We start from the raw sequence: 26,601 nt of genomic DNA, 5'->3' as shown, positions 1-26,601 counted from the left end.
GTTCAGAACATGTTTAGAAATATTCAATTATGGAAAGCTGTGTTACCCTCCCTACAACCCTGACTTTTCACCTTGCCACTTTCACATCCTTGATTCAAAGATGGCATTATAGGTCAGAAGTTACATTCAGATGCCAAGGTGAAAGCCCCCGTCCGTCAATGGTTCGAACGTAAACAATGCAAATTTTACATAGATGAAGTTTGTAGACTGGTCAAGCAATGGAATAAATGTTCGAATGCTTATGGTGACTTCTTCTGAAACATAAATGCTGTGTCACACTAATCATGGATGCCTTTTCGGTGTATATAAAAGCAGTTAAATAACATGAGTTTTAACATACTTCTAATAACAGTACTTCTGAAGATATTGTCTGCAAACTTCCAACAGTTTCTCGTGCTGATTCACTAAAAACATCATAGCAAGCATTAAATCTAAATCTACCACTTCAAAAAGTTTAAGCGAAAAGTTTGTAATTACAGCTATCATTATAAGGAATTTGTTAGACTCCGTACCTTGTTAAAACAGATATAAGTATTTTAAGCTTATCATGACTGTGTCTGAAGCTTAATGTAACATTATAAGCAACCCTAGCAATTTTTAGGAATTTAAAAATAAATAAATAAAAATAAAAAAAACAAAAATTGGTATATAAAATTTCACTTTTTGCAACATAATGGACAGGAAATTTTTAGTAATAAAGAAGCAGCAGGCTTATTTGCTTCATACTTTCAGTTCGTATACAAAGAAATTCTGTCAACATATGAGATTGATAAAACTACAAAATCTGAGTCTAAATGTGACTTACTTGACTCTCATTTGTTTTTCTTAGTGTAACGCTAAAGGAGGCTGAGAAAGCCATAAAGAAACTGAAACTGAAACGTTCTCATGGACCTAATCTTATTCCACTTTTTGTTGTAAAAGGCTGATGGAGATATTAAAATCTCCTATCGACAAAATACAAATTTGTCAGGTGAATGTCCTACATTTCCAACTAGATGGGATGGAATTTTTCTACTATTCGGAAAGCCGGCTCTAAATGTGAGATTAACAATTATCGACCTGTTTCCATTCTTTTCTCTATTGCAAAAGTGTATGAAAATATCTTGTTTGGTAGAATTTTGAGTCACGCTCGTTCTACAATCTCGCCTTATCAACATTGTATTTTAATACAAAGATCAATTATTTCAAACTTGACATTAATTACAGACATTTTGGCTACAATTCTTGATAGAGTTGAACAAGTAAATGTTAAATACAGTGATATAGCAAAGGCATTTGACATTATCGAACATGACATATTACTACATAAGTTGTTTCTCTCTAATTTTACAAAACTTGCTCTAATTCTTCTAGCTTCATATTTAAAAGAAGCAGTCCGTCCTTGATCGTGAGTGCATTTCCAAGTTGATAGACTTTCGACGTGATGACTTTACAAATTCTGTCAAAATATTAAAACAATTATTATTTACTAATGATCTTAAAATACGTATATGCAGAAATTAAATCTACTAATAACTGTGAAAATTAAATCGATTAATAACTGAGAGAAATTAGAAGATGGTTTGGTAAATGAATTTAACTTGTATACAGAAAATAATCTAAATATACGTATTAACAAATGCAAATCTATTTTCTTCACGCGTAGTAGAACTAGATACTCATACACATTAGATAGCACTCCATTAATTAAAGAAGAGATGGTTTAAGATTTTTGCGTTATATTCGATAATTATTTGACATTTGGAACCCACATTTCTTTTATAGTAAATGAAGCTTTTAGAAGCTTGGGTTGGATTATAAGAGCTGGTAAGGATTTTTTTAAAAAAATGAAATCACTCAAAGCACTTTATTTCATGTATGTCAGATTGAAACTGGAATATGCTTCTCAAATATGGAATCCGGAGTACATCAATTACACTAGCAAAATTGAAATACCCCCCCCCCCCCAATTAAAAAAAAAGATTTCTCACTTTCAACCAGATTCAGAACTATCCCAAATATGATTCAGCTTCTTAACCAATCAGTAATTTTAATTTACTATCCTTGGAAAGGAGCAGATTTACTCATGATCTGGTGCTTTTACACAAAGTACTACACAATAGAATTGACTGTATTGACTTGTTAGAATAGATCATTTTAAGAGTATCTCATCCAAACACGCGAGGTTGAAATATTCTATTGTTTTGCAATAAAGCTAAAACAAATATCTTAAAGAAGTCTCCTAAATGGCGGATGTGTGCTTCCTATAACAGAGTTCATTACTTTGGACAATAGATATTCTTAATTAGAATGAGAATAAATAAAAAATACTACTTAATAAATTATGTCTATGTATGTTATAACCAGTACCTTGTGTATATTTTTATACTAACAGCGTACATGAATAATCTTCATAATATTATGTTACTTTGTTGTATTGATTAGATGATAGCATGAATATTATTACTATAATCTGTGCACTAGCCTGTTGTATTCTTCTTTAAATAAATAAGGGTGGGTGTAGTAGCAGGTGAGGGCCTTCCGGCCATAAATTGCTTAGGGCCTCAAGACACCTAAGTCCGCCACTGAATACATGTAAAGCACTGATGGCATAAATACGCTTACTGTTTATTTCGCATTTAGTAGACCATAGAATTACAGATTGGATACGTGTACGTCAACACTCCTGTTCTCTGATCTTACCTGGACATTTAGGGTGTCTACTTTCTAACAGAAGAAAAAGCGTCCCTGTACCAGGAAGGCAATCTGGCGTACTCTATTCTGTATGCACCTTATTTTCTAGATGTCTTCGCGTAGCTAGGTCTTGGAAGTTCTTTGGACCACGGACACGATATGGTAGGATGGTGGTTGATCGTCAGCAGGGGTTCGTCAAGTACCATTGTTAACGTATATCAAAATCTACAGTGAGCTTGGATACTTTACATATATACCCAGGGCATATTTACGCATATGCCAAGATGGGACATGACCCAGGGCGGCAAATTTTCTATTATTATTTATATATTATTACTAGCAGCGTTCACCCCGCTTCGCTGCGGTCACCCTGGAACGCAATAAACTTTGTTACTTAGATAATTTTTACTTTTTCGCTTTCAAGTGATATGATAAAAACCATAGAAGAATGTTAACATTATATCGCCTGTCATTTATGTTAACCCGCCGAGTGACACGGTCATGTGGGTTGCATATAAATACGGTTAGATTTAGCTATGATGAGCTAACAAAGGATTTGTACGTTATGGACACTTGAATGGTCAATTATCTCAAGACACTGGTAATTAAAAATTAAAGTGATATGATAAAAACCATCTAGGGTCCAAATCCTAATAACCCCCCAAAAATAAAAGAAATTGGTTCAGCCGTATTAGCGTGATGAGGGAACAAAGGATTTTGTACGTTCTCTTTTATATATAAGACTAGCAGCGTTCACCCCGCTTCGCTGCGGTCACCCCGGAACGCAATAAACTTTGTTACTTAGATAATTTTTACTTTTTCGCTTTCAAGTGATATGATAAAAACCATAGAAGATTGCAGTAAATGTTAACATTATATCGCCTGTCATTTATGTTAACCCGCCCCGCTTCGCTGCGGTCACCCCGGAACGCAATAAACTTTGTTACTTAGATAATTTTTACTTTTTCGCTTTCAAGTGATTGCAGTAAATGTTAACATTATATCGCCTGTCATTTATGTTAACCCGCCGAGTGACACGGTCATGCGGGTTGCATATAAATACGTTTATTTTTACCTATGATGAATAACTAACAAAGGATTTGTACGTTATGGACACTTGAATGGTCAATTATCTCAAGACACTGGTAATTAAAAATTAAAGTGATATGATAAAAACCATCTAGGGTCCAAATCCTAATAACCCCCCAAAAATAAAAGAAATTGGTTCAGCCGTATTAGCGTGATGAGGGAACAAAGGATTTTGTACGTTCTCTTTTATATATAAGATTAGTATATTGAATATACTATCTATATACTGGCTATTATATCTATAGTACTTCATTAATTGTATATATTTTTTTGTCTTTTCCCAATTTCATTAAATATTTATTGTTCATGTCACTGTCATGTTTCCTACACCAGTATTTATTGATATTGAAGGGGCGGCAATTTTTCAATGACCCGGGGTGGCGAAAATAATAAATTACACCTCAGATAAACATTGAGTACTTGTACGAACATGTGACGAGATGCTGCTGGGCAAACCAAAATGATTACTAATCAATTAGCAGATATAAATTATTTTAAATATGAGTTAGATCAAAATTAAGTATGAATTACATCAAGATGAAAGTTAAGTTGCAAGATTTGACTCTAACAAACAAATATCAACTAATTAAAGCATCGTAGCAGGGCGTCATTTGGGGTTACAGGGGGCAATTGATATATATGAATCAATAGGATTCATACCAATGAAAAACGTGAATACCTACTCACATAAGCGGGCTTTGCCTCTCCAGGCAAAATATAAAATGACGCTGCTGTATCATTGGCGTAACTAGAGGGGAGCGGGGATAGCCAGGCTCCAGGAGTGACCAGATCTCCTAGAACACTGTTGGCCCCCTAGAATAACATTAGACCACAGGCTGAAACTGAAAAAAAAAATCTTTCAAATCCCAGAAGGAGTTATGACCTTCCCTAGTAACTAATTAAAGCTGCGGGAATGAAACTATCGTGAAAATAATTGAAAAGAATGAAAGTTCTCTAATAGCCCTGTAGAATTCTCCGAGGTTTTTGTAAGCAATTGACTATATGAACATATGTTTTGTTCAGTATCTGGCTAAGGTTAACTTTTTCTTATTAAGTCCTCGTAATATTTGCAGTGTATCTCTGAAATGTTTTTTTTTTTCACCGTACACAATGTAATAACGAACCAACGTTATAATCTTGCTTTCCTTCTTATAAAGACGAAACAAACAACTACTTACACATGAACAATGCTGCTTTTAATATTTTTGTCACAATGGTCAAATCTACTGAAATCCAAACATTTCGCAGTAAATACTAATTCTATTAGGAGAATGTTGTCCTTCCTCTATGGAGCCATTACAAAACTTTTAGTGAGAAGGTAACTTTTCCTTGTGTGTATGTAGTTGAATCCTTCCTGTGCTTTCTCCCTCCATACCTTCCCATGTCGTTAATGAATTCACATCATTTGCATGATCCGGTTTAAGCCGAATAATGCTTTGATCACGCGACACTACGGGGAGCCATTTTCTCAGATGATAATTTGGAAAGTTTTTTTTTTTTTTTTTTTTTTTTTTAATGACATTCTCTGTATCTCTGATTCTCTCACAGATTGTGGAGGAGAGATTAGTCCTACTCTGGACAAACAAAAGCATTCATGGATTTCCATAGTCAGAATACACAATTTAATTTAAGACATTTTCGAAAAAAAAAAAAAAAAAAACTTGAGAAACGCACTGAATTAATTATCTCATATTACGCTGTCAAAAGGATTAAACTTACTAATTGGATGTGCTACGTTATTTTCCGCTCATGGAGAAAGTTAACTTCCACACAAAAACAATGACGTAGAATCACAGAAGAATACCTAATGGTCTTCTAAAATATCAGGAGTTTATTTTGCGTTACTGTACTATGGTTTCTCCAATGTTTTGTACAGACATGATATGGAAGACTCCCCCCCCCGAAGTTCTAGAACCTCCCCCCAAATTTTGAATATATAGGATTTAGCATGTAGATGGTGAAAATGGTCTCTTCTGCTAGAGATATAGATTTCCTCCTCGTGAAATCGAGAAGACTGGATAAGGCACTGGTTTCTCTCTGCCAGGGATCAGTAATTCCTGACAGAATAGCAAGTCAGATTACCTTTATAATGAAGGATTAATTACTTGGCGGATGCAAGTGAATATCTGTGTAGTAAAACAGCCCTAATTTCTCAGTTCGTGGGGCTGACGCGCCTGTACAAAATGGTGGCACAAAGAAAAACTGAACATCTAAAAAAAATGAATGTTTGTTTCCTACTCTCTAAGTGTAGAATAACTTTATCTCCAAAAATTAAAAATATAAATTTTGTCAGCAGTCTTAAATTTGAAACTGGTTATTTTAAATGGATTTACACTTTATTAAGAGACTTCTATTGTTGGAAGCATGCATCTGGAAAGGTAGGAGGACGTATGACGTCACGCCTTTTTCCGTGTCTATTTTTGCCCATTGTAATTTTTTAGGAAGTGGAAGACGCCATAGATATTTTGGAAGTAGGAAAACTGCGTCCTCCGCGTCTTCCAAACTTTTACCCGCCATCTAAAGGTAAAAATTAAGCGCTCTGTACAATAAGTAAAACAAACTAGTAAAAAATGTATGATTATGCTCTAATAATCGATTCAATTTACCATTGGACAAAGTAATAAATATTAATCTCTTAAAGTTGATTCAATAATTTTTGACTATTATCTCTCCCTACAAAATACATGAGAAAGAAAGAGCACACGTGCTGCCATCAATATAAGCAATAGTATCATGTTATAAATTTAATAGGTTAGAGTTAGCACGCAATAAATAAATAAACCACACTTCTAATTATATTACAGTTATATTATTATTATTATAGTATAATTATTTCGAGGTTTTCAAGACAACAAAAATCAAGGCATTAGGCCAAATAATTTCTCAGAAAATATTTTTCGACATAGTTTTCATATCGGTTGAGGCATTTTCGCATCATGGGATGAGTTTGAAGATTCCTCCCGGTAAGAAGTCCTCTCCTCTCATTGCCTGTTCAGCCACGTTGTCACAAAGTGTTTCATTTCCTCGTCAGCAGAATATCGTGTATAATGTGACGTACGCTTCCGAACCACATTCCCAATTCTGCCATCAGATGTCGTAACGTGATCCTCCTGTTGTCCTGAATCAGCTGCTCCATGCGAACTGTGTTCAAATTTGTTGATGCCGTGTTGGGTTGACCACTGCACTCCTCGTCGATGACGTTTTTCTCTACCAGACGCAAACTTTCGACACCATTCTGCGACATACTGATGAAACATTACATAAATCTCTACCAGCTGCCGGTGAATTTCAGCCGCGGTTAGATATTTAGCCCACGGCTAAATCGAATAACTGAGCAGGCTTCTTCGCGAGATCAGTTTTCCAAACGAGTCGCAATTTGTGTTTACCTACAACTAGCGCCATATGTGGCGGGTAGCTGAAACTCTACACAATTACCAATACCGTGTATTACAATTACCGCACACTCCTCATTCCTCTATAATAGACGAAACTTCATAAATATCGGCCTTGTAACCTTACTTCCTTGCTCCCACTTAGGAAATAAAGTACTTCGTAATTTTTCGAGCTAGTCTTCGTTCTTGCTTAGTTCGTTGTATGTTTCTAATTCGTAGCAAACTCTAAGTTCTCCGAATTTTAGTTTGAAATTTTGCTTTACATTTGCTTGCCAGAAAACGGAGAAATTGGCACGATTCTTACTTGTATAAGCTACTGGAAACATTTTTTTAAAAATCTATAAATCTAGTCTTTCACTTCTGATTTGCAACATCTCACTAATATTAGCGTGTAATTCATTTTATATTATTTTTTTCTGAAATGGACAGAGAAAGAACTTGTAATACAACGCTACAAGGAATTGAGGAGCGGTTTTTCAAAACTCGATAGAGCACAAAACTTTTTTAAAAACAGCAAATGCATTTTTGTTCTTATTGTACATAATCTCTATCGAGTTCTGAGTTTAAAATGAAATGAAATCTTTGAGTTTTACGTCCCACGGTTATGCCGGTTAGGCTAAAGTAGACGGTGATGATGAGTAATGAATGAAAATGGTGGAATGAAGAAAGTGGGAGAAAACGGGAGGACCCCGAAGAAACCCACGCACACGATGTTTGTCCACTACAAGGTTCACTTGACCCGGGTTCACTCATCGAACCCGGGACCCCAAGCACCAGAGGTGAAAGCTCTACCACTGAGTGTAACGAGTCGCTCTTGAGAACATCCCCCAACTCTACGAATGGATGGACTCGTCCCAAGAGTCTGACGTAGGAAAAGCAAAAGATTGTAAAGAAAAGGAGAAAAAAGGGAATAGATATTAATATTATGTATAATTTTTGTGGTTAAAGTCATGTTAGCTCTTTTAAGAACTCGTTTGATGGGGTTAGGGGGAGAGGGTCGTTACATGAGCCACCGCGGCCCCTCTATCGAGTTCTGACAAAACGTTCATGATTTGGTATTCTACTTATACACATGGCACATTTCGATACCAGTCAATTCTGATTTCACAGCTCGATTGGTAGCACGAAAAGCACACCAGGAAAAAGCATACCTCCGTTTCTCAAAATTTTCTCTATCGAGTTTTGAAAAAAAAAAAACAGTCCTCAATTAATTTGATAATAATAATAATAATAATAATAATAATAATAATAATAATAATAATAATAAAGGAAACATTTCCCAGTTATTATTGTTGATGTCGGATGATTGGAATACATTAGCTTACTTTTTGTTGTTTTTCCTCCTGAAGGAGTGATCGTTTAGGACTGCTGGGCGCTGAGGCTTGCAAAGCCGTTTCCTCGACGTTTGACGCCGCATACCCAGAATCGTTGTTACCGTTTGCTTCTGCGGGCGGCAACTGGGACGTTAGCTTGGAACCTCCACTGTAACAGAAAGAAATAATTATTAACATAATCTTTGTAATGGTAAATTCTCTGTTTACAAAAGCAGAATTCACACATAACAATTATTTTTCATATAGTACTGTATACGGACAAAATCTAGCATGGCCATAACCTCGCTCGCCAAAACTCGGTGGACCAAAATCTTACCTGGACAAAACCTTGCAGGATAAAACTTCGAACATCAAATCTTGCTGGGTCAAAACTCTCAGGCCGAAATTTCGCCAGAACAAAACCTCGCCGTGAAACACATATAAGAGGTTTCAGGGTCAAAATAATAATAATTACCGGTGTTTTTAAATTTTTTTTATTTTAACGTTTCACGATTATGCACCGAGCCTAAGGGAGACGCTTATCATCATAATGGTAATAATAATCATCATCGTAATCGTATTCATAATGGTGACATGAAGAAAGTGAGAGGAAATGAGAAAACGTATACATACGATGTTTGTCTATCAGAAAATTCACTTGACGTGGGATGGGATCGAACCAGGGACTCGATGCAGAGATACTACTACTACTACTACTACTACTACTGTTGCTACTACTACTACTACTACTATTATTATTATTATTATTATTATTATTATTATTATTATTATTATTATTATTATTATTATTATTATTATTATTATTATTATTATTATTATTATTATTGTCAGTGCGGATTTAGACGAAATCTATCAACTATCGACCAAATATTTACCATTCGCCAAATACTCGAAAAGAAGTGGGAATACGATACCCCGGTACATCAACTATTTATTGATTTTAGAAAGGCTTACGACTCGGTTAGGAGAGAAACATTATACAACGTTCTTACAGAACTTGGAATACCGAGAAAGCTAATTAGATTAATTAAGATATGTTTAAGTGAATCCCAAAGTAAAGTCCGGGTAGGAAAATTTTTGTCCACGAGCTTCCACGTCGAAAATGGCCTGAAACAAGGAGATGCGTTGTCGCCATTATTATTTAACTTTGTGCTGGAATACGCCATAAGGAAAATCAAAGATAGCAACCAGGGCCTAGAGTTGAACGGCATTCACCAGGTTATGGCATATGCTGATGATGTAAATTTAATAGGGGAGGATAGGAGAACAGTAGAAATAAATGCAGAGATCTTATTAAACGCTTGCAGGGACATGGGTTTAGAAGTAAATGCAGAGAAAACTAAATACATGGAAGTGCGTCGGGACCGTAATACGGCAAATTGTGAAGGCGTTAAAATATTAAATAATGCTTTTGATAAAGTGGATACTTTCAAATATTTAGGATCAATATTAACAGACGAAAATCATATTCACGAAGAAATTAAATGTCGACTAAAAGCAGGGAATTCGTGTTACTACTCTGTTCAAAATCTCTTGTCGTCGCGAATTCTGTCGAGGAATTTGAAGCTTAAAATATATAAAACGATAATCATGCCCGTTGTTCTGTATGGTTGCGAAACATGGTCGCTTACTCTGAGGGAAGAACATAGACTGAAAGTATTTGAGAACAGGATCCTGAGGAGAATATTCGGACCCAAGAGGAGCGAGAATGGGGAATGGCGGAAGCTTCATAACGAGGAACTACATAGTTTATACGGTTTACCCAACATTGTTAGGGTCGTCAAGTCTAGGAGGCTTAGGTGGGCAGGTCATGTAGCTAGAATGGAAGAAAGTAGAAACGCTTTCAAAGTCTTGACTGGTAGACCCATAGGAAAACGACCATTAGGAAGACCTAGGCGCAGATGGGAGGATAATATTTAAGATGGATCTCGCAGAGATTGGAATACAAAGTAGAAACTGGATGCAATTAGCTAAGGATAGAAGTCAGTGGAGAGCTTTTGTGAACGCGGCACTGAACTTCCGGGTTCCATAGGCCATAGAGTTAGTTAGTTAGTTTAATAATAATAAAAGGCTTAAGTAACATGAAACCAGAAATGCTTACTTCCTACAGAGAAGAGCAGAAATTGAGAAAAAAAAGAGAATTGAAAGTGAATGGATTTATAATCATAAAATAAATCCAAATTAAAAGAAGAATCTATTATAATCCTTTTAATGGAATCTATTACAGTTAAATTATTTGTTGAACATGAACTGAGTTTTTTTTTTTTTTTTTTTGTAAAGAAAGTGTTATATTAATATATGCAAGGAAGTAACTGCTATCTTTATTTTTCCTTCCTTTTTAAAAAGTAATAAAATAACTTATGTTCTATCTTGTCCTTTATTTATAATAATAATTATTTTCCAAGTGTACACGGGCAATTAATTATCTTCCTCCTTTTTTCATTGTAATTGCAGTGTAACCTCTGAACAACAAACTGGGAAGAGGCATGATTAATTATTTACGTAAATGAGAGGTGTCCGTTAGAGAAAGCTAGGTTACATTGATTTAGATTACTCACAGCTCGGGGCCGCGGTGGCTCAGTGGTAGAGCGTTCACCTCTGGTGCTTGGGGTCCCGGGTTCGATCCCAGCTCCCGCCAAGTGAACTTCGTGGTGGACAAACACCGCGTGCGTGGGTTTTCTCGGGGTTCTCCCGTTTCCTCCCACTTTCTTCATTCCACCATTTCATTCATTACTCACCATCACCGTCTCCTTTAGCCTAACCGGCATAACCGTGGGACGTAAAACTCAAAGATTTCATTTCATTTTACTCACAGCTCATGCAATAATTGTACAGGGTGGCCCAAAAGTAGGTATAGATTCCCGTACTGATCGGTCATGACATTTTATATCATTTACTTATTGTTATCTGTTCGGGCCATTCTGCGCTCTACCTCTTTACTAGAAATAAGAATAAAAAGCAGGCTTATATTTTGCAGTTTGACCCTACTGGCAGTATTCCAGAACTTTGAACAATATATGTTTTATGTAGTGTCAGTTTTGCTGTAGAGATGTCTCTTCAGGTCAATTTTGTTTCTATTTGTAGCCTCTTACTCTGACGGTCTCTTGTCTTTCTTTTCAAAAATACCGTTGGCTGCCTCTCGCATGTTTTTGTCAATGTTGTTGTGCTCTTGTACAGAAGCCTCGTGTGCGGGATCTTCAGTGTTTGTGTGGTATATTTTCGTTATTCTATACTTATTAATTCCAGCAAACTATACAAATTTAGACAGTCCACTAATACTCTTTAACTAGAGATGCCAAATAAATTATTGTTTTGAGTAACTTTCCATGTTTAATTAAATGCGTAAAACAATAAAATATTGTTTGGTCGTCGTATGCATTATCCATTCAGGTATTGACTTAGTTTCTTCCTTATTTGTTCTTAATTTATTTTCACTTATACCTTAAGTTCGGAACAAACTGAAGCAAATAAATTCATTATCTTAATAAATTAAAATATCATACTTGATCGATGCTGGTCTGTATACCTACTTTTGGGCCACCCTGTATAAATAAAGGATGGCATAGAAAATAGTAGCTCATGTATGTCAAATCGTCCAATGGCCAAAATGGATATGCAGGGATACGTTGCTTAACGCAGAATACTATACTATGAAAAAACGCGTTGTTCGAGGTCTATTTATGATGGGTTTACTTATATTCAAGTTGCTCATCTTAAGAATTTAAGGTCATAATCAATAATAAAAGTTAGATTAACCAACTAACTAATTCTATGATCTATGGAATCCGGAGGCTCAATGCCACATTCAGAAAAGCCTTTCATTGACTTCTGTCCTTAGCCAACTCGACCCAGTTTCTACTGTGTATTCCTATTTCTGGGAGATCTACCTTAATATTGTCCTCCCATCTGTGGCTAGGTCTTCCTAATGGTCTTTTCCAACTGTGTTTAGAGTTAAAATTTTGAAAGCATTCCTACTTTCTTGCATTCTGGCTACATGACCTGTCCAGCTGAGCTTCTTAGACTTAATGACCCTAAAAATGTTAGGTAAGCGGTATAAATTATGCAGTACCTTGTTATGAAATTTCCACCATTCTTCATTCCGGTTCGTCTTGTGTCCGAATATTTCCCTTAGGATTTTATTTCCAAATGCTTCCAGTCTGCGTTCATCTCTTAAAGTAATCGACCATGTCTCGCAACCGTACAGTACAACAGGCATAATTATTGTTTTATATATTTTGAGCTTTAAAGTCTTCGACAGAATTTGCGTAACAAAAATATTTTTGACTGAATAATAAAACGAATTTTCTCTTTCAGTCGACATTTAATTTCTTCTTGGATATGGTTTTCGTCTGTTAATATTGATCCTAGATATTTTTAAGTATTTACTTTGTCGAAAGTATTATTTCATATTATAACGTATCGATAATCTGCAGCATTACGACCACGACGAATTTCCATGCATTTAGTTTTCTCTGTACTTCTTTCTCTTGTTTTCATATCAGCCCCGCTAGCTTATTTTTTTTATTTTAACAGTTGAATTAAAAAAAAAAAAGATTTACAAATCCATTGCCAATTCTTAATATACATGTAATAATAATAATAATAATAATAATAATAATAATAATAATAATAATAATAATAATAATAATAATAATAATAATAATAATAATAATAATAATGTTAAGAGCAAACACCATGTTGTTCCAATCTGCGTTATCCAAAATATTGCAGTATATGAGGTGTGTGTTTAAAAAGAAACCGAACTTTTGGAAATAGCGCGCCAATCGGCAGAGGGAGCTCGCTGCAGCAACAGGGCGAATCTAGCGGCAGGATTAGACAAACTGCCATTTGCCTCGTTTTGCCATGACCGTTAGTTAGTCATCGAGTTACAGCACAAGCTGTTCGTCAGATTAATAATACAATGATAATGAAACAACTTGAAGAACATGTATGTGTGGAATTTTGCTACACTTGGCAAAACATTGATAGAAACATTTCAATTGCTTTTCAATTCATTCAGGGTTTACTCGCATTCGGAAATAGTGGATCATAGAAATTATTAAGCAAATTTTTAGTCAATATCCGTCATCCTGAAGGATATATTGTTAAGAGATTTAGTAATATATATATATATATATATATATATATATATATATATATATATATATATATATATATATAATATTTTACTTTTACCAAAGTTATATTGTAAAATTAATTTCTTAACCCTAGATCCCGGATGATTTCTACATCTAGTGGAAACTATTACTCAAAATTTATATTTCTCAAACAGAATCATCCAAAAATCAACCTTTAGTATTTTGCCAGTGTCGATAATTCACGCAAATTATATTCTTGTATGAGATATATTAATGTGTGTTAAAATATGAACTTTATGGCTATGTACGGAATGTTTCAAAAGAAATTCGTAATAATAATGTAAAACTATGTATACCTTGGAGTATAATTATTCAAAATTCCGTCTTAGAAAATTTCAATTTCCTAGGCCAAGAATAGATTTATCTTTCTTTTCCACCCTCTTAGACTAGAATTTGATATATATATATATATATATATATATATATATATATATATATATATATATATATATATATATATATATATATATATATATATATCTTTCGTAGTCAATTTCAATTAGCTACGCGCAACTGTTCTGGAGATCTGGTGAACTACGAAAACCAATCCAAGCCCGCTCCCCCCTCCCCTTAGGCTTAATTTTCGCAAACTCCATCCTATTCTCAAACTAGGATTTAATGGACACATTTGTATAAAATTTCAAGTTCTACATCCAAGAATTCCAATGATCTGGTAGAAGTTACAGGAAAATTTTGTCCTCCCCCTTCCCTGTAGGAGTATTCTACATTCATATTTTCATAATATTCTACATCACCCTCGGGCTACAGTTTAAGGAGAACATTTGTACAACATTTCAAGTTAGGAGTTCCGAAGATCTCGTAAAAGTCAAAGAAAATGTTCAAGGTTCCCTTTTGTCCTGTAAACCTTTCTTTACCCCATTAGTCTTGGCTACATAGTAAATATTTATATATAAATTTTCTAGATTTCACGCGTCCTAGTTTCTGTGATCTGGAGAACAGCAGAAAATATTAAAGCTTTCTTCTCCCCCTAAGTGGACGCATTTTTTAAAAAAAATGTTATTTGGGGAATAACAACAACAACAACAAAAATATAATTTAAACCCCTCCTTCGTCCGCTTAGGGGTCATATTTCGAAAAATCCCGTCTAATCTACAGCTGGAAATATAAGAAGTACATTTACACAAGCCTTCAAATAATTAATTATTGAAAAAACGAAAACAACTGTGCAATAAATATTATCTCATATGGTTCCATTATGTTTTGAAGTTATATCTGAATCTATAGATATACAGAAATAACACGGTGATATGTAAAATTTTGTGTTTATTGTAGATTTGAATTGAAACAGAAAGCTCCAGAAAGAGAACAAGATTTTAAAAAATGGGAGAAAAAACATCCCTATCTGTTGATAAATTTCCGAAGTACAAACAGGATTCGGAAGAACAGAAAATTCGAGCGCTAGGCTTGTGGCTCTCTTTTCTCCCCTACCATTTCCTTTTTTCTCTTTTTATCTTAGTTTTCTTCTTTCTTTCTCTCTCTCTCTCTCTCTCTATCCATTTCTGTCTTTTCCTTCAAGACCGCTTTAGCTTTCAACTTTACCTGATTGAAAATAATTCAACCGAACCGCGACCGGAAAATCTGGTTCGGACTTTGGAAATTGAAGGCTCTAATTCTCTTACTCAACATGGCGAGCAGCGGAAACTTCGTAGTTTTCGCATCGACGAACAAGCCAAAGCTAGAAGATAGATGAAAAAAAAGAAAAGTAATTGAAATGAAAAAAGGAAAAAGCCATACAGAAGAAAGTACAGAATGACGCCACTAGATGTCTTGTACAAAAATAAAAAAAAAAAATGTTCATGGCCTCTAAACGAAAGTGGTGAAAACAAAAGGAGGAGACATCTGGTGACAGGAAAAGAAGACAAATTCGCATCGACAAGCCTTAAGAAGGAGATCGTTTGTGGGGAAAGGAGATGGAACGAGACGTTTCCTCAAACATTTAGAACCCGAAAATCGGCTTACGATCGCAGAACGTGAAGGCAGTTTGTGTCAAAGTTGTTCATGGTTGCCGAATTTTTCTTTCAACCACTGTTACCATCTGAAGACCATGACTTCTTTCTCACGCGAGTTGAAATGTAAAACCCTCAAGACAAGAGCAAGTTCCTCCATTGATAAACTGTAGTTTCTCCATCTGTTTTGAAGGCTTCATGATCTTTGTTAAACAAACTTTCATTATTTGTTTAAAAGTATTTCATATAATGTAATTGAGGGATGTTTCCTCGAACTACAAACACTTTGTCGAATTCCGCGCCAAACGTAATAAACATCTTATGCAATGCTCGTAGTGAAGGAGCAATTATCTTTGTAATTCCTCCTCACAATTCATGCGTATCTGTTAAGTGAAATATAGCAGTTACTTAAGAGCCAGCAACATTTCTAAGAGAATTACAACAGTTAAAGAGTCAATAGTGTACAGTCCTCTATTTATCAAACTAACAGAAGCATTTTAATTAAATGACTAATTTGCCTTCAACAATATCTTCCGCAAGTTCCCTGGGGCGTCCAATTACAGAGGTGGTGCAGGAGAATTTTATTCCCGGGTAATTTTGAAAAATATTCCAATAACATAATTGAGAAATGAACTTCACTCCCTTGAGTCAAATTATATACATTGAAAAACTAACTGTCATTTTCTGTGTAAGTTATCGTCTAGGCTTCTACATCATGGAGATAGTCACATTAGCTAAATTATCCAGTACCATACAAAAGAAAAAAGAGTGCTGTAATGGTAAATCATGCAAAAAAGTGAAGGTTCAGTTAATTTATTTTACCGCATTTGCCGTCAACAGCAGTGCTGCATGTACCATGCACTAATGCTACTCTGTATGAGAAAGCAGCTGTCAAAAGAATTGCTAAAACTTGAATTTATTTTGCTTTTTTTTTTTTTTTTTTTAATCTTTCGTCAAGAAAGGAGTTGGGACAGTCAATTTGATAAAAATCCCGCAACAATCGATTTTGAAATGAAATATGTCCTCCCTGTCATGTTCCATAAGTTTACCACTATTGCTTTTCATCTTCTGTTCCTTTTTATTCGGTGTCGTCCTCTTGTTTGCCTTTCTTTGATGTGATAGTAAAAAGAAAAAGCAATGTTTCTTCTCTGCACAGCAGAAGATGTGATCATATGTGCACAAGGATACTTTGTCTCTGTGGGTGTGTCTTTACGTTATGTGGTGGATATAGAAGACACTTCGCAAAGTTTTCTAGAAGTTTTGATGGATAAAGTTTCGTAAAATAACTGTCTTACTATTGTGTGTTCCTATACAGTGTGTTGCCTGAAGTATATGTATACTGCATATATATGTTCCCTTGTCTCGTAAACAAACAAAAACACTGTATGATAAGAAATTTCTGTACTTTCTATAGAAATAGAATTACGTTAGATGGGAACTAAACTTATCATTCATTTAATGTTTATTTTCCATGGACTTTTCACTATTTTAATATTTTTTTTAAATATAAAATAAAAATAACACTGATCATCATCACTGGTAATAAGATTTTCAATTAACCTCTTAACTTAAAACAGTATCCTCTTTAATTACGGTCTTTCGTCCTCTCTTCTCTGCTTTTCGTTCCACCATATCATCTATCACGTTTCTCAAGTACATTTCTTCTCAGTGTTCTTCAGTTGTCGACTCCCAAACTATGCAATTCATAAGTGCGGGAAGTGGTATAGAACGGGTATGTTTGTCTGTCGACAGGGATCAAATCGGAAGTGGTGAAAATCCACGATAGCTGGTTTCAGTACTGAACGCCATATTGAAGATAGGAAGCAGTTTTTCTTATATGTGGATTCAGTACCGCAAGAATATTCTGCACATGCTCCCAACACCACGTGGTGGCTGTAAAAACACTTCAGATGACAACCACGAAGCAGACGTCATCAACCATCGACAGCGATCGGAAAGTGACGAAGATTAATCAAATTAACAACATTTCTGAATAAAAGGAACCAATACATCGCAGAAGGCATCAATCTACACAGATTGATCATTACCTCCACTTTCTAGGACGCCTGGTATCCGAGAGAGCTCCTTTATCCTTACCACTCTCTAGGATGCTTGGTGTCTGAGAGTTCCTTTTGCGATGACGCCTTGGTCTCTGCAAACCTCACCATTCCCTAGGACGCCTGGTCTTTGAGTTTTATCCCCTTTATAGCAGGACAGGTCTCTGAGAGCTCCTTTAACCTTACCGCTCTCTAGGATGCTTCGTGTCTGAGAGTTCCTATTGCTATGACGCCTGGTCTTTGAAAACATCTCACCACACCCTAGGATGCCTGGTCTATGAGTTATACCTTCTTTCTAGGAGGGCAGGTCCCTGAGAGCTTCTTTATTCTCAACAATCTCTAGGACGCCTGATCTCTGAGAGCTCCTTTAACCTTACCGCTCTCTAGGATGCTTCGTGTCTGAGAGTTCCTATTGCTATGACGCCTATTCTTTGAAAACATCTCACCACACCCTAGGATGCCTGGTCTATGGGTTATACCTTCTTTCTAGGAGGGCAGGTCCCTGAGAGCTCCTTTATTCTCAACAATCTCTAGGACGCCTGATCTCTGAGAGCTCCTTTAACCTTACCACTGTCTAGGACACTTAGTCTGTGAGGGTTCCTTTTGTTGTGAGAGTTCCTTTTGGTCTCTGCAAACACCTTACCACTTCCTAGGACGTCTGGTCTCTGCAAACATCTTACCACCGCCTAGGACCCTGATCTCTAGGTTTTATCCCCCTCCCTAGGAAGTGTGGTCTCTGAGAGGTACCTACCTATACTTTGGCCGCAAGAGCCTTGGTTCTTGTCACCCTAAGACGCTTGCTTATTGGGTTCCTTTTCAAACGTCGTTAAAATGGACAAATGTTCGGAACCGCTGTTCTGTTGACTTAATGAGAGCTGAGCTACTCATTCCTTTAAACTGTGCCATGTGCTGACTTTATCTCAGCTTATAAGAGCAACAAGAAATTAATCAAGGCTACTAGGAGACCGAGACATTTTTAAAAATGCTAAATTTTACAGGAAGAACACGAAGTCTCTCTTTTGCATTTTTAAATTTAAGTTTACCAAAGGGAATAGCCAAGGAAGACTTCTTTAGTTAATAGTCTGTTTAAGTTCTTTAAAGGAGCTTGTTTGTTTGTGAGAAAACCCAAACATTCTATATAGTTTTTTTTTTTTTTTTTTAAGTTTGTTTATGTTAAATAAATTTCAATTGTTTTGATTTGAATTTGTTGTATGATGATAGCCAAAGAATAAGACTTGATTTTAGTAATACTTTTTGTCAGTAATTCTTTAACAATGTTAACACTCATTTATGATAAAAAAAATCTATATAGTTTTCTTTCTAAACTTTGTTTATATTAAATAAATTGCAGTTTTTTTGATTTGAATTTGTAGCAATATTGCTTATACCTAGTGATGAGCAGTGGATGGGAAAATAAAAAGAAAACGTGCCGCATTCATTCATGTTAGTGCTGTTCAGCTGATTATTTACATTGTTTGCAATGGCTTGCCGTACGTGTAGCGTCTCGGGGAGAGGGGGGGGATGAAAGGCTCCAACACAGATTGTCCCGTCCCGATTTTTTCTTAAGAAAAGTTGCCAACCCTGGCTCCTACAAACTCATCAACAAACGACCAACAAATCCAAAAGAAACTTATATTTGAACTGTAATTAATACTACTATATATAAGAAGAACTTTCATAATAAAAGATGATTGGGAAAGCTCAAAATTTCCGTGTACCATCTTTTAGCTCTACCCTTAAAAGATCTCAAACTCCATTTGGCTATTGCATCCAGGAGTGGAAGAAATATACAACTACTTCTGGTTCCAATACTGGTTCCCATAGACTGAAACCAGTACCAGTAGGCAACAAACAGTTTTTTAAATATATATTCAGGATCCCCTCAAAACTTATTCTTCTACTGAAACCGGAAGTAGTAAAACTAGTACAATTTCCGGTTTCAATATTGATTCTTATATAGTAATGATTGTAAGGGAGCGAGGAATTGAGTTGAGTTGATATTGAGTTTAACGTCCCGTTCAGCAGCGAGGCTATATGAGACGTAGACCTACTGATTAACGCGCAATCCGAACCACATGAGCTCCCACCGGGAATCGAACCTGGGTCTCCCACGCCAAAGGAGGAGCGCTAAATTGTTTTTGATGTAGATTCAGCGTACGAAGAACAGGTACCATCTCTGCCTTCATACCAACATAGTAACCGGCAGTTATAGAGGTCTCCTACTTCCTGTTTCACTGTTAAATTCGCATACTTTGGAAATTTTGTCATAGTTTTAGACTGTGAAACAAGACTCATTTGTCTTTTCCTATTTTCAATATTAATGTTTTTCTCCGTATCATTTCTACAATCTCGCCCTCCCATTCTGACAAACATAACCTTTTGTTGGACATTTCTTTTTAGACTGTTTCGAGAGGATTGCTTGCTATTGCTGAAAATGTAGAGTTATAACGGAGGTCGAATTGGCGCCGAATTCATCTAAATGGCTTTACCTAGAGAAGTGTGTCCTGGGAGAGGGGATAAAGGGGAACGACAGTCAACTCAACAAAAACCAAGATGATTAGTGAGTCAGTTTGTAGTTTAATGTTAATATCGGTGCCTTAACGGTAGGAACATTGCGGAAAGCTACCACACTACTTTTACTTTTCACGTTTGCCATAAAGAAAGAAAACTATGTACAGTAAAATAGTAATTTGCAAAGGAATACATTCCAATGTTAAAATATCCCTTTATTCGAATCTTCGGGATCGATAGATCATGGGAGAGAAAATTAAACGCGACAATAACAATATAGGAAAAATATTCGAATTAAAAGACAAACAAGAGAGATGAAAATAGGATAGAAACATACAATCTATGTATTTTAGTATTTCGGAAAGGAAAATTAAAGAATCTTAAAGAGATAAAAGAAGGTAGTCTAGATTTGACAGGAATTTGTGAAGTTAGGTGGGGCGATAATGAGGAATTACAAAGCTGTATAATGTTGCAATCAAGAATTGAGGACAGGCGTAATGATGTGGAAGTAATATGATTAAGTACTTGAAAGGAAGTGTAATGAAATTAGAATTTGTTGATGATAAGGTTATGAAGATAAGATATAAGAAAATGAATCTGGAATTTATACAGGTGTACACGTCGACTACTAAAGAAGAAGTAGAGGAAAATAATGAGAACGAAGAAAATACCATAGAGAGATCAGAAAGTGATACATCAATAATTGCAGTGATGGTGTTTAATACTGTTGAAGGATAGAGTAAGAAGATAATATTATGACAAGCATGATTTGTTTTGCAAAACGAATTATAGAGAAGAGGGACTGGTCAATTTTTGCAAACACCGCTTACTCGTAATTGGAAACACTTAGTTCATTACATAAGACGAGAAGTCGTATATGTTACGATCCGCAATGAACGAATATATCAAATACAGTATTAAAGTGTGCATGTATGAGATTGAGCAAGTGGTAATCGTAGTAGGATGTCGCGAACAGAAATCGTACAAGAAACCATAGGTCACACAAGAAATGATGAGAAGTGGAAGAAACCAACGCCTTGAATCAGGATCTTACCAAACAAGGACAGAAAGATGTAGTATAAGTTAAATATCGAAATTACGAAAACAGAGTAACAAAAGGACTTTCATAAAATAAAATGTACATCGCAGAGAGTTGAAACAATTACACATTTGTAAGAAACATAGGAAGATAGCGAATGTTCGAAATATTAGAATGAAAAAATTAATAGCCGTGATTTTTAACACGATAAGGTAAAAGACGACAAATTCCAGAAAAATGAAAAATTGTTCATATAATTTCATTTCTAAATCGTTAGGAAGATATAAGTGCAGATTATATAATAATATTAAGATGGACTTTACAGAAGTGGGAATACAAGTAGAAATTCGATTCATTTGAATAAGGATAGAAATTACTCAATAGAGCTTTTGTGAATGCAGCATTGAACCTCCGGGTTCCGTAGGCCATAGAGTTTGTTAGTTTTAGTGTTTGTTCCACAGAATAGATCATGATATCTTACTAAGTAAATTAAATATGTTTGATTTCACAAATAGATTACAATAGTTCAAATTTACATGACCGAAAGCAATGTGTTTTATATGAAGATATAGCATCTGAGATATAAGCTATTTCTTTTGGAGATCTTCGCGGCTCTAATATTGGCCCACTGTTAGTTTTACTATATTGTAAAACTTTGTGTATTTTTGTCTCATATATATAGGAAGAGGTAGAGCTGTTAATAAAAAGAGCGCCCGGAATCGAACTCCCACTGCCAGTTTTATTATAAAATCCACTATAAAGTATTTGTACAAAATACTATACAATCTGATCTTTATTTCAAAAGGTAAGTAAAAGGTAGTCTTTGACCGAGTGGTCGCAGACAGGATCTCCAACAGAGCCCCGAGCAGGCTAAGAGGAGTGCAGTTAAGAAACCAATGCTCCGTAGCAAGCAGAGGCAGGTTAAGTTGCCAACAGAGCCCCGTAGCGGGCTAAGCGGCTGAGGTTAGGATTCCCAGACAGAGCCCGTAGCAGGCTAAGCCAGGAGATAGGATAGGCGTAGTCCCGTAGCAGACTAGAGGCCTGGGGTTAGGTTACTCCAAGAGTCCCGTAGCAGACTAAAGGAGGGTCACCAGAAAACTGGTACTGAGCTGGATTCTTCTGTCCAATTTATAGCGTCCCTTGGGTGGCGGTGGCGCTGCTGCTTCAATTTCGTCTTCTGCTCCGTGGGAGGGGCTAAATGTCGTCTGCAGGTGATTGCAGGTCCCCCTGGTGGAAGTTCCTCTTGATGAAGCACGTGGTGGTGTTTATAAACACTTGATGCGTGGATTTGTTTGTAAACAACTTCACATGGGATATTACAATATATAAATGGTTTTCACTTTTGAATTCATCCAAACTTTTATTTGTTAATGAGTCCATAGAGAAATTAGAGGTTCATTTGACGTTATTGCTCTACAAAATGGCATAAGTGCTTCTCGTAAATCGTTCAAGTTGATTATTAAAAAAGTATATATAAAATGTGTAGTAAAAATATATTAATTGCATATATGTTATTAACTCATCATTGTTGTTCGGGATACACTCTGTAAACGATTTAGGTTTCATTATGAATTCATAATTTTCCTTCAATACGCAATCTATCCTTACCATAAAATGAAGCAGGCAAAAAACTTTGGGTTTATTATTCGAAGGTTTATGAATATCCAATATAGGATATATAGGATATATACAATAATTAATACATATGTTTTGTCCAGATTGGAAAATGCGATTGTTATATGGCAACTTGTCACACAATCAAATAGCTAAAGAAAAATCGAATCATTAAAAATCGAGATTTCTTAGATACTTAGAGTATTTAAACAAACAGGACATCATCCGGAATTTGACAATTACAAGATTGTATGACATCTCTTATCATTCCTCTACAAACTTCTGTGCAATAAAATCAACTCGGAAGCTTTATTATTGATCAAATAAAATTTCACGTGTCTATAGTTAATTAACAAATATTTCGTCTTAAAACATTACATTCATTTACACATTCATTTACTCAGAAAAAGAGTAACTAAATATTTTCTGCGTATCGCCCATTAGAAGAATGTGTTCACTATATAACTCATTACTAAATGCGATTCTACAGTTAGAATCAGGTATTTTGTAACAAGATATTTGGATACTGGAAGTAATTTGGGTATTTTTCTTTTTAAGTGGACAACAATTTCATAACATTGTACATGATAAGACACTCAAATATTAACTTGTTTTACTTTGTTGTATGTGTGGACAAGATTGCGACATTTTTGGGTTCACATACGTACATGGTATGGTTCGTGTTAAATTGGCCCTATTTTTCCGTTAAGCAAAATAATAATTCTGATAAGCAAAAATAAAAACTTCACATTAAAATAATGTTAAATTTTAAGCAATATGCAGTTCCATGCCTCCAAATATATGTTGTGCTTTCGTTAATGAAAGCAGAGTCAAGAATTGACTATGATTGGGCAATAGCAATGGTGTTGAATCAGTAAATTTAAGTATTAACTCCAAGTACCAAACAGAGAGCGATTATTGGATAGTGCTTAGCATTCCTTTTAGCCATAAAAAAATTCTGAGTTTGAATTCCTGAGTTAAGTTTCTTCTCTTTATTTTAATTTCTGTTTCGTTAGTTGAATGACCTTTTTCGTACTTTATGTAGCCTACACAGCATGTATATTCCCAGACTGACTTTCATTCATTTTCTTTCCCGTTTGTTTTGTTTTTAATTTATAATGATTCCTTGTAAATTGGCGTTCGAGGCTGTACCTTATAGTTGGTCGTGTTAAGCAAATAAGTTGTGTACTTGTTAGTAGTATACATTTCACCATCCTCACATGGGTCTGGTTCTGTGCCATAGTTTTGCATACATAAAAGTTACAAATGGTTGGGCGTGTGCAGAGGTGCAAATCTGTCTTCAACATGGGGGGGGGGGAGCGGTAAGACCGTTCCCATTTTTTTAAAGCGATGTTCAAGATATTTGTGAAGTTGAAAAGCAATGTTGTGGAGGATCAAGGGAGCAGAGTGGTCTTCAACATTGGAGACGGGCAGATTTGAGGCTTATTCTGGGGAACATTAATTTCATCTCACTTTTCTTTGTGGCAATCGGACAGAAATAATCACATTTGTCCCCAAAAACACATTTCAAATCGGATTATTGGGGGACAATCCCCCCAGTTCCAAGATTAGAGGAGATACGTCCCCCTTCCCGCCGGAATTTGCACCTGTGTGTGTATGGGGGGTATGTAGCACATAGCAGCTTATTACGCAGTTTTCTTCCATAACAGAATTTTAGAGTTGGCTAAGAACCCCATTTCACATACTAGGGTACAGCGGGGTAATTTGAATAATTTCAGACATATTCTCATATATCTCAGAAACTGTAGTTGGTATTCAAATACAAAATTGTGAACAAAAACTTTGAACCTTACTATTACTTGACAATTTTTCTTAAGAGAGTATCTGAGATACATCATTGTGAAATTTGGGTATTCAATTTCCCCGCCGAAATTTCGAAAAACGTAAATGCGAGGGGCAATTTGAATAACGAGTGGGGTAATATGAATAACCAACAAAATAAGCAAGTCTTGTAGAAATAATGTATAAACTACTTAATTGTTAGATTGCAAATTCTACGGTAGTTGAAATATGCTAATTTTGAATGAAAAGAAGTACGTAATTTGTAAATATGCATCACCTGTAGCTATCTTTTTGAATGTAGGCCTACACTAAAAAATTTATTAGGAACAGTCTAAGGCAAAGATCCGTAATAGGTTAATACATCTTCCATCGTTCGTATTTAACGACAACGACAACAGATAAACTGTTTTCGACCTTCTGCACCGACACAGACTTCGTGGAACCATGTCTTACAACGCTATCAAGAATCCAGTCTCCCTTTCTAGCAGAACGTTCTAAATAGTAATTAAGAAGGCAAAAACAGCTATTCCATGTTTGACTTACATTGCTTGCAGCCATCTTTAGACTTAGGCCTACATCTTCACTGGAAGGGGTAGAGGATATCAGTTTCTTTCGAGCTTTCATTTGTTTTTTCTTGGCAGGTTCTGTATTAGCACTCTTCTTTCTTGTAGTGTCCTTGGATTTTGTTACACCCGATGCTTGTGTCTTTCCTCGGAGTTGTTTTATTCTCATTACCTGAATATTGTGAGAAATTGAGTGGCATGATTTTCCTGTAATACGACGTCTCTACTGCACACACACTTTTTCTGGGCTGAGAAGCACTTGTTGTATGGGTTCATCTATAGGCTTCGTTGGGACAAAGTTTTGAGAGCCATGACCGGAAGAAGAAGGCGCGTTGTTAAGATCTTCCCGAGAAGACTGCTCCTCAGAATGTGTAACAAGGCAATACGTTCCCGAAGGGGCGAATCGACATTCTTCAATAGCTTGTGGACTAAAGGAGTATATACCGGTACATGAAAACCCATAACTGCCAATCCAACAGACATTGCGTCCGCTTCCAGGCTTCAATGAACAAAATGCAGAACTGAGATTTACCAATCACTGAGCTCGAGTTTGGGTGAATCCAGATAGTTGCCCCTTGGTGGTAATTGGCTTTAAGGGCCTTAAATCAGAGCCATAGAGTGGTTGTAATAAGTGCGTTGTGTGTGGAGGTAGGTAAAGCATTTCAATGTCATGACTTTGGCAGAATTCTAAGGACAGAGGTTGTGAGTGAGATTTTGGATTTTAAAGTCCGGATTTTTGCGTACGCCTTTGAATATTACTAGAGGAGGTATGAAAGACTCTTTGGCATTGCGGCATGCTATCACCGTTACATCTTCCCCGCCTACAGTTCTAATTCCACTGGTATTCAAATTGCCCCGCTGTGAATTATCCAAATTGCCCCGCAGTCGACGAATATGCCATTCACAACGTGGTATGAAAACTGCTCATTAGTTGACGCCAGCGTACAGTACATCAATGCCCCACAGGCTACTGATACGATTATAATCCAGAGCGGTTTCATTTTACCCAGTTAGTAATAAGGAAAGCTTAAGGAAACAACGTTGAAAATTATAACGACCTAAAAATAGACATATTTGTACTTACCTTGCAGCAAACAAAAAATAGTGTAAGCCTTCAGAACCGCAGGAATAGTTTGTATTTCTGAGAGCGACTTCTGCAAACCACCCCCCACAAATCCACCACAGGTTCACTAACATGGCAAGCCGCGTTTCCACTCCAGCTAGCCAAATGCTTAGCATTATTCAAATTCCCCGCCTATTCGAATTACCCCGCTCTACCCTACTACTACTACTACTACTACTACTACTACTACTACTACTACTACTACTACTAATAATAATAATAATACTAATAATATCATTACCGACAAATTAGTGACATCACTATCATAGGTATTCTG

The 26,601-nt window shown here is 35.8% G+C and overlaps 1 protein-coding gene across 1 annotated transcript in view; it reads right to left on the bottom strand.

Moving 5' to 3' along the window:
- The window catches only part of Dop2R (dopamine D2-like receptor), a 381,342-nt gene that overhangs the window by 17,871 nt on the left and 336,870 nt on the right, over positions 1–26,601 (bottom strand). The window contains exon 5 of the mRNA XM_081771656.1: positions 8,480–8,636. Within this exon, the coding sequence (XP_081627782.1) occupies positions 8,480–8,636 (157 nt within the window). The remainder of the gene's footprint in view (positions 1–8,479; positions 8,637–26,601) is intronic.

Source organism: Thermobia domestica, chromosome 9 (assembly GCF_964235325.1).
Source record: "Thermobia domestica chromosome 9, izTheDome1.hap1.1, whole genome shotgun sequence".
Classification (NCBI taxonomy): domain Eukaryota; kingdom Metazoa; phylum Arthropoda; class Insecta; order Zygentoma; family Lepismatidae; genus Thermobia; species Thermobia domestica.
This window is presented reverse-complemented; position numbering and strand designations above follow the sequence as displayed.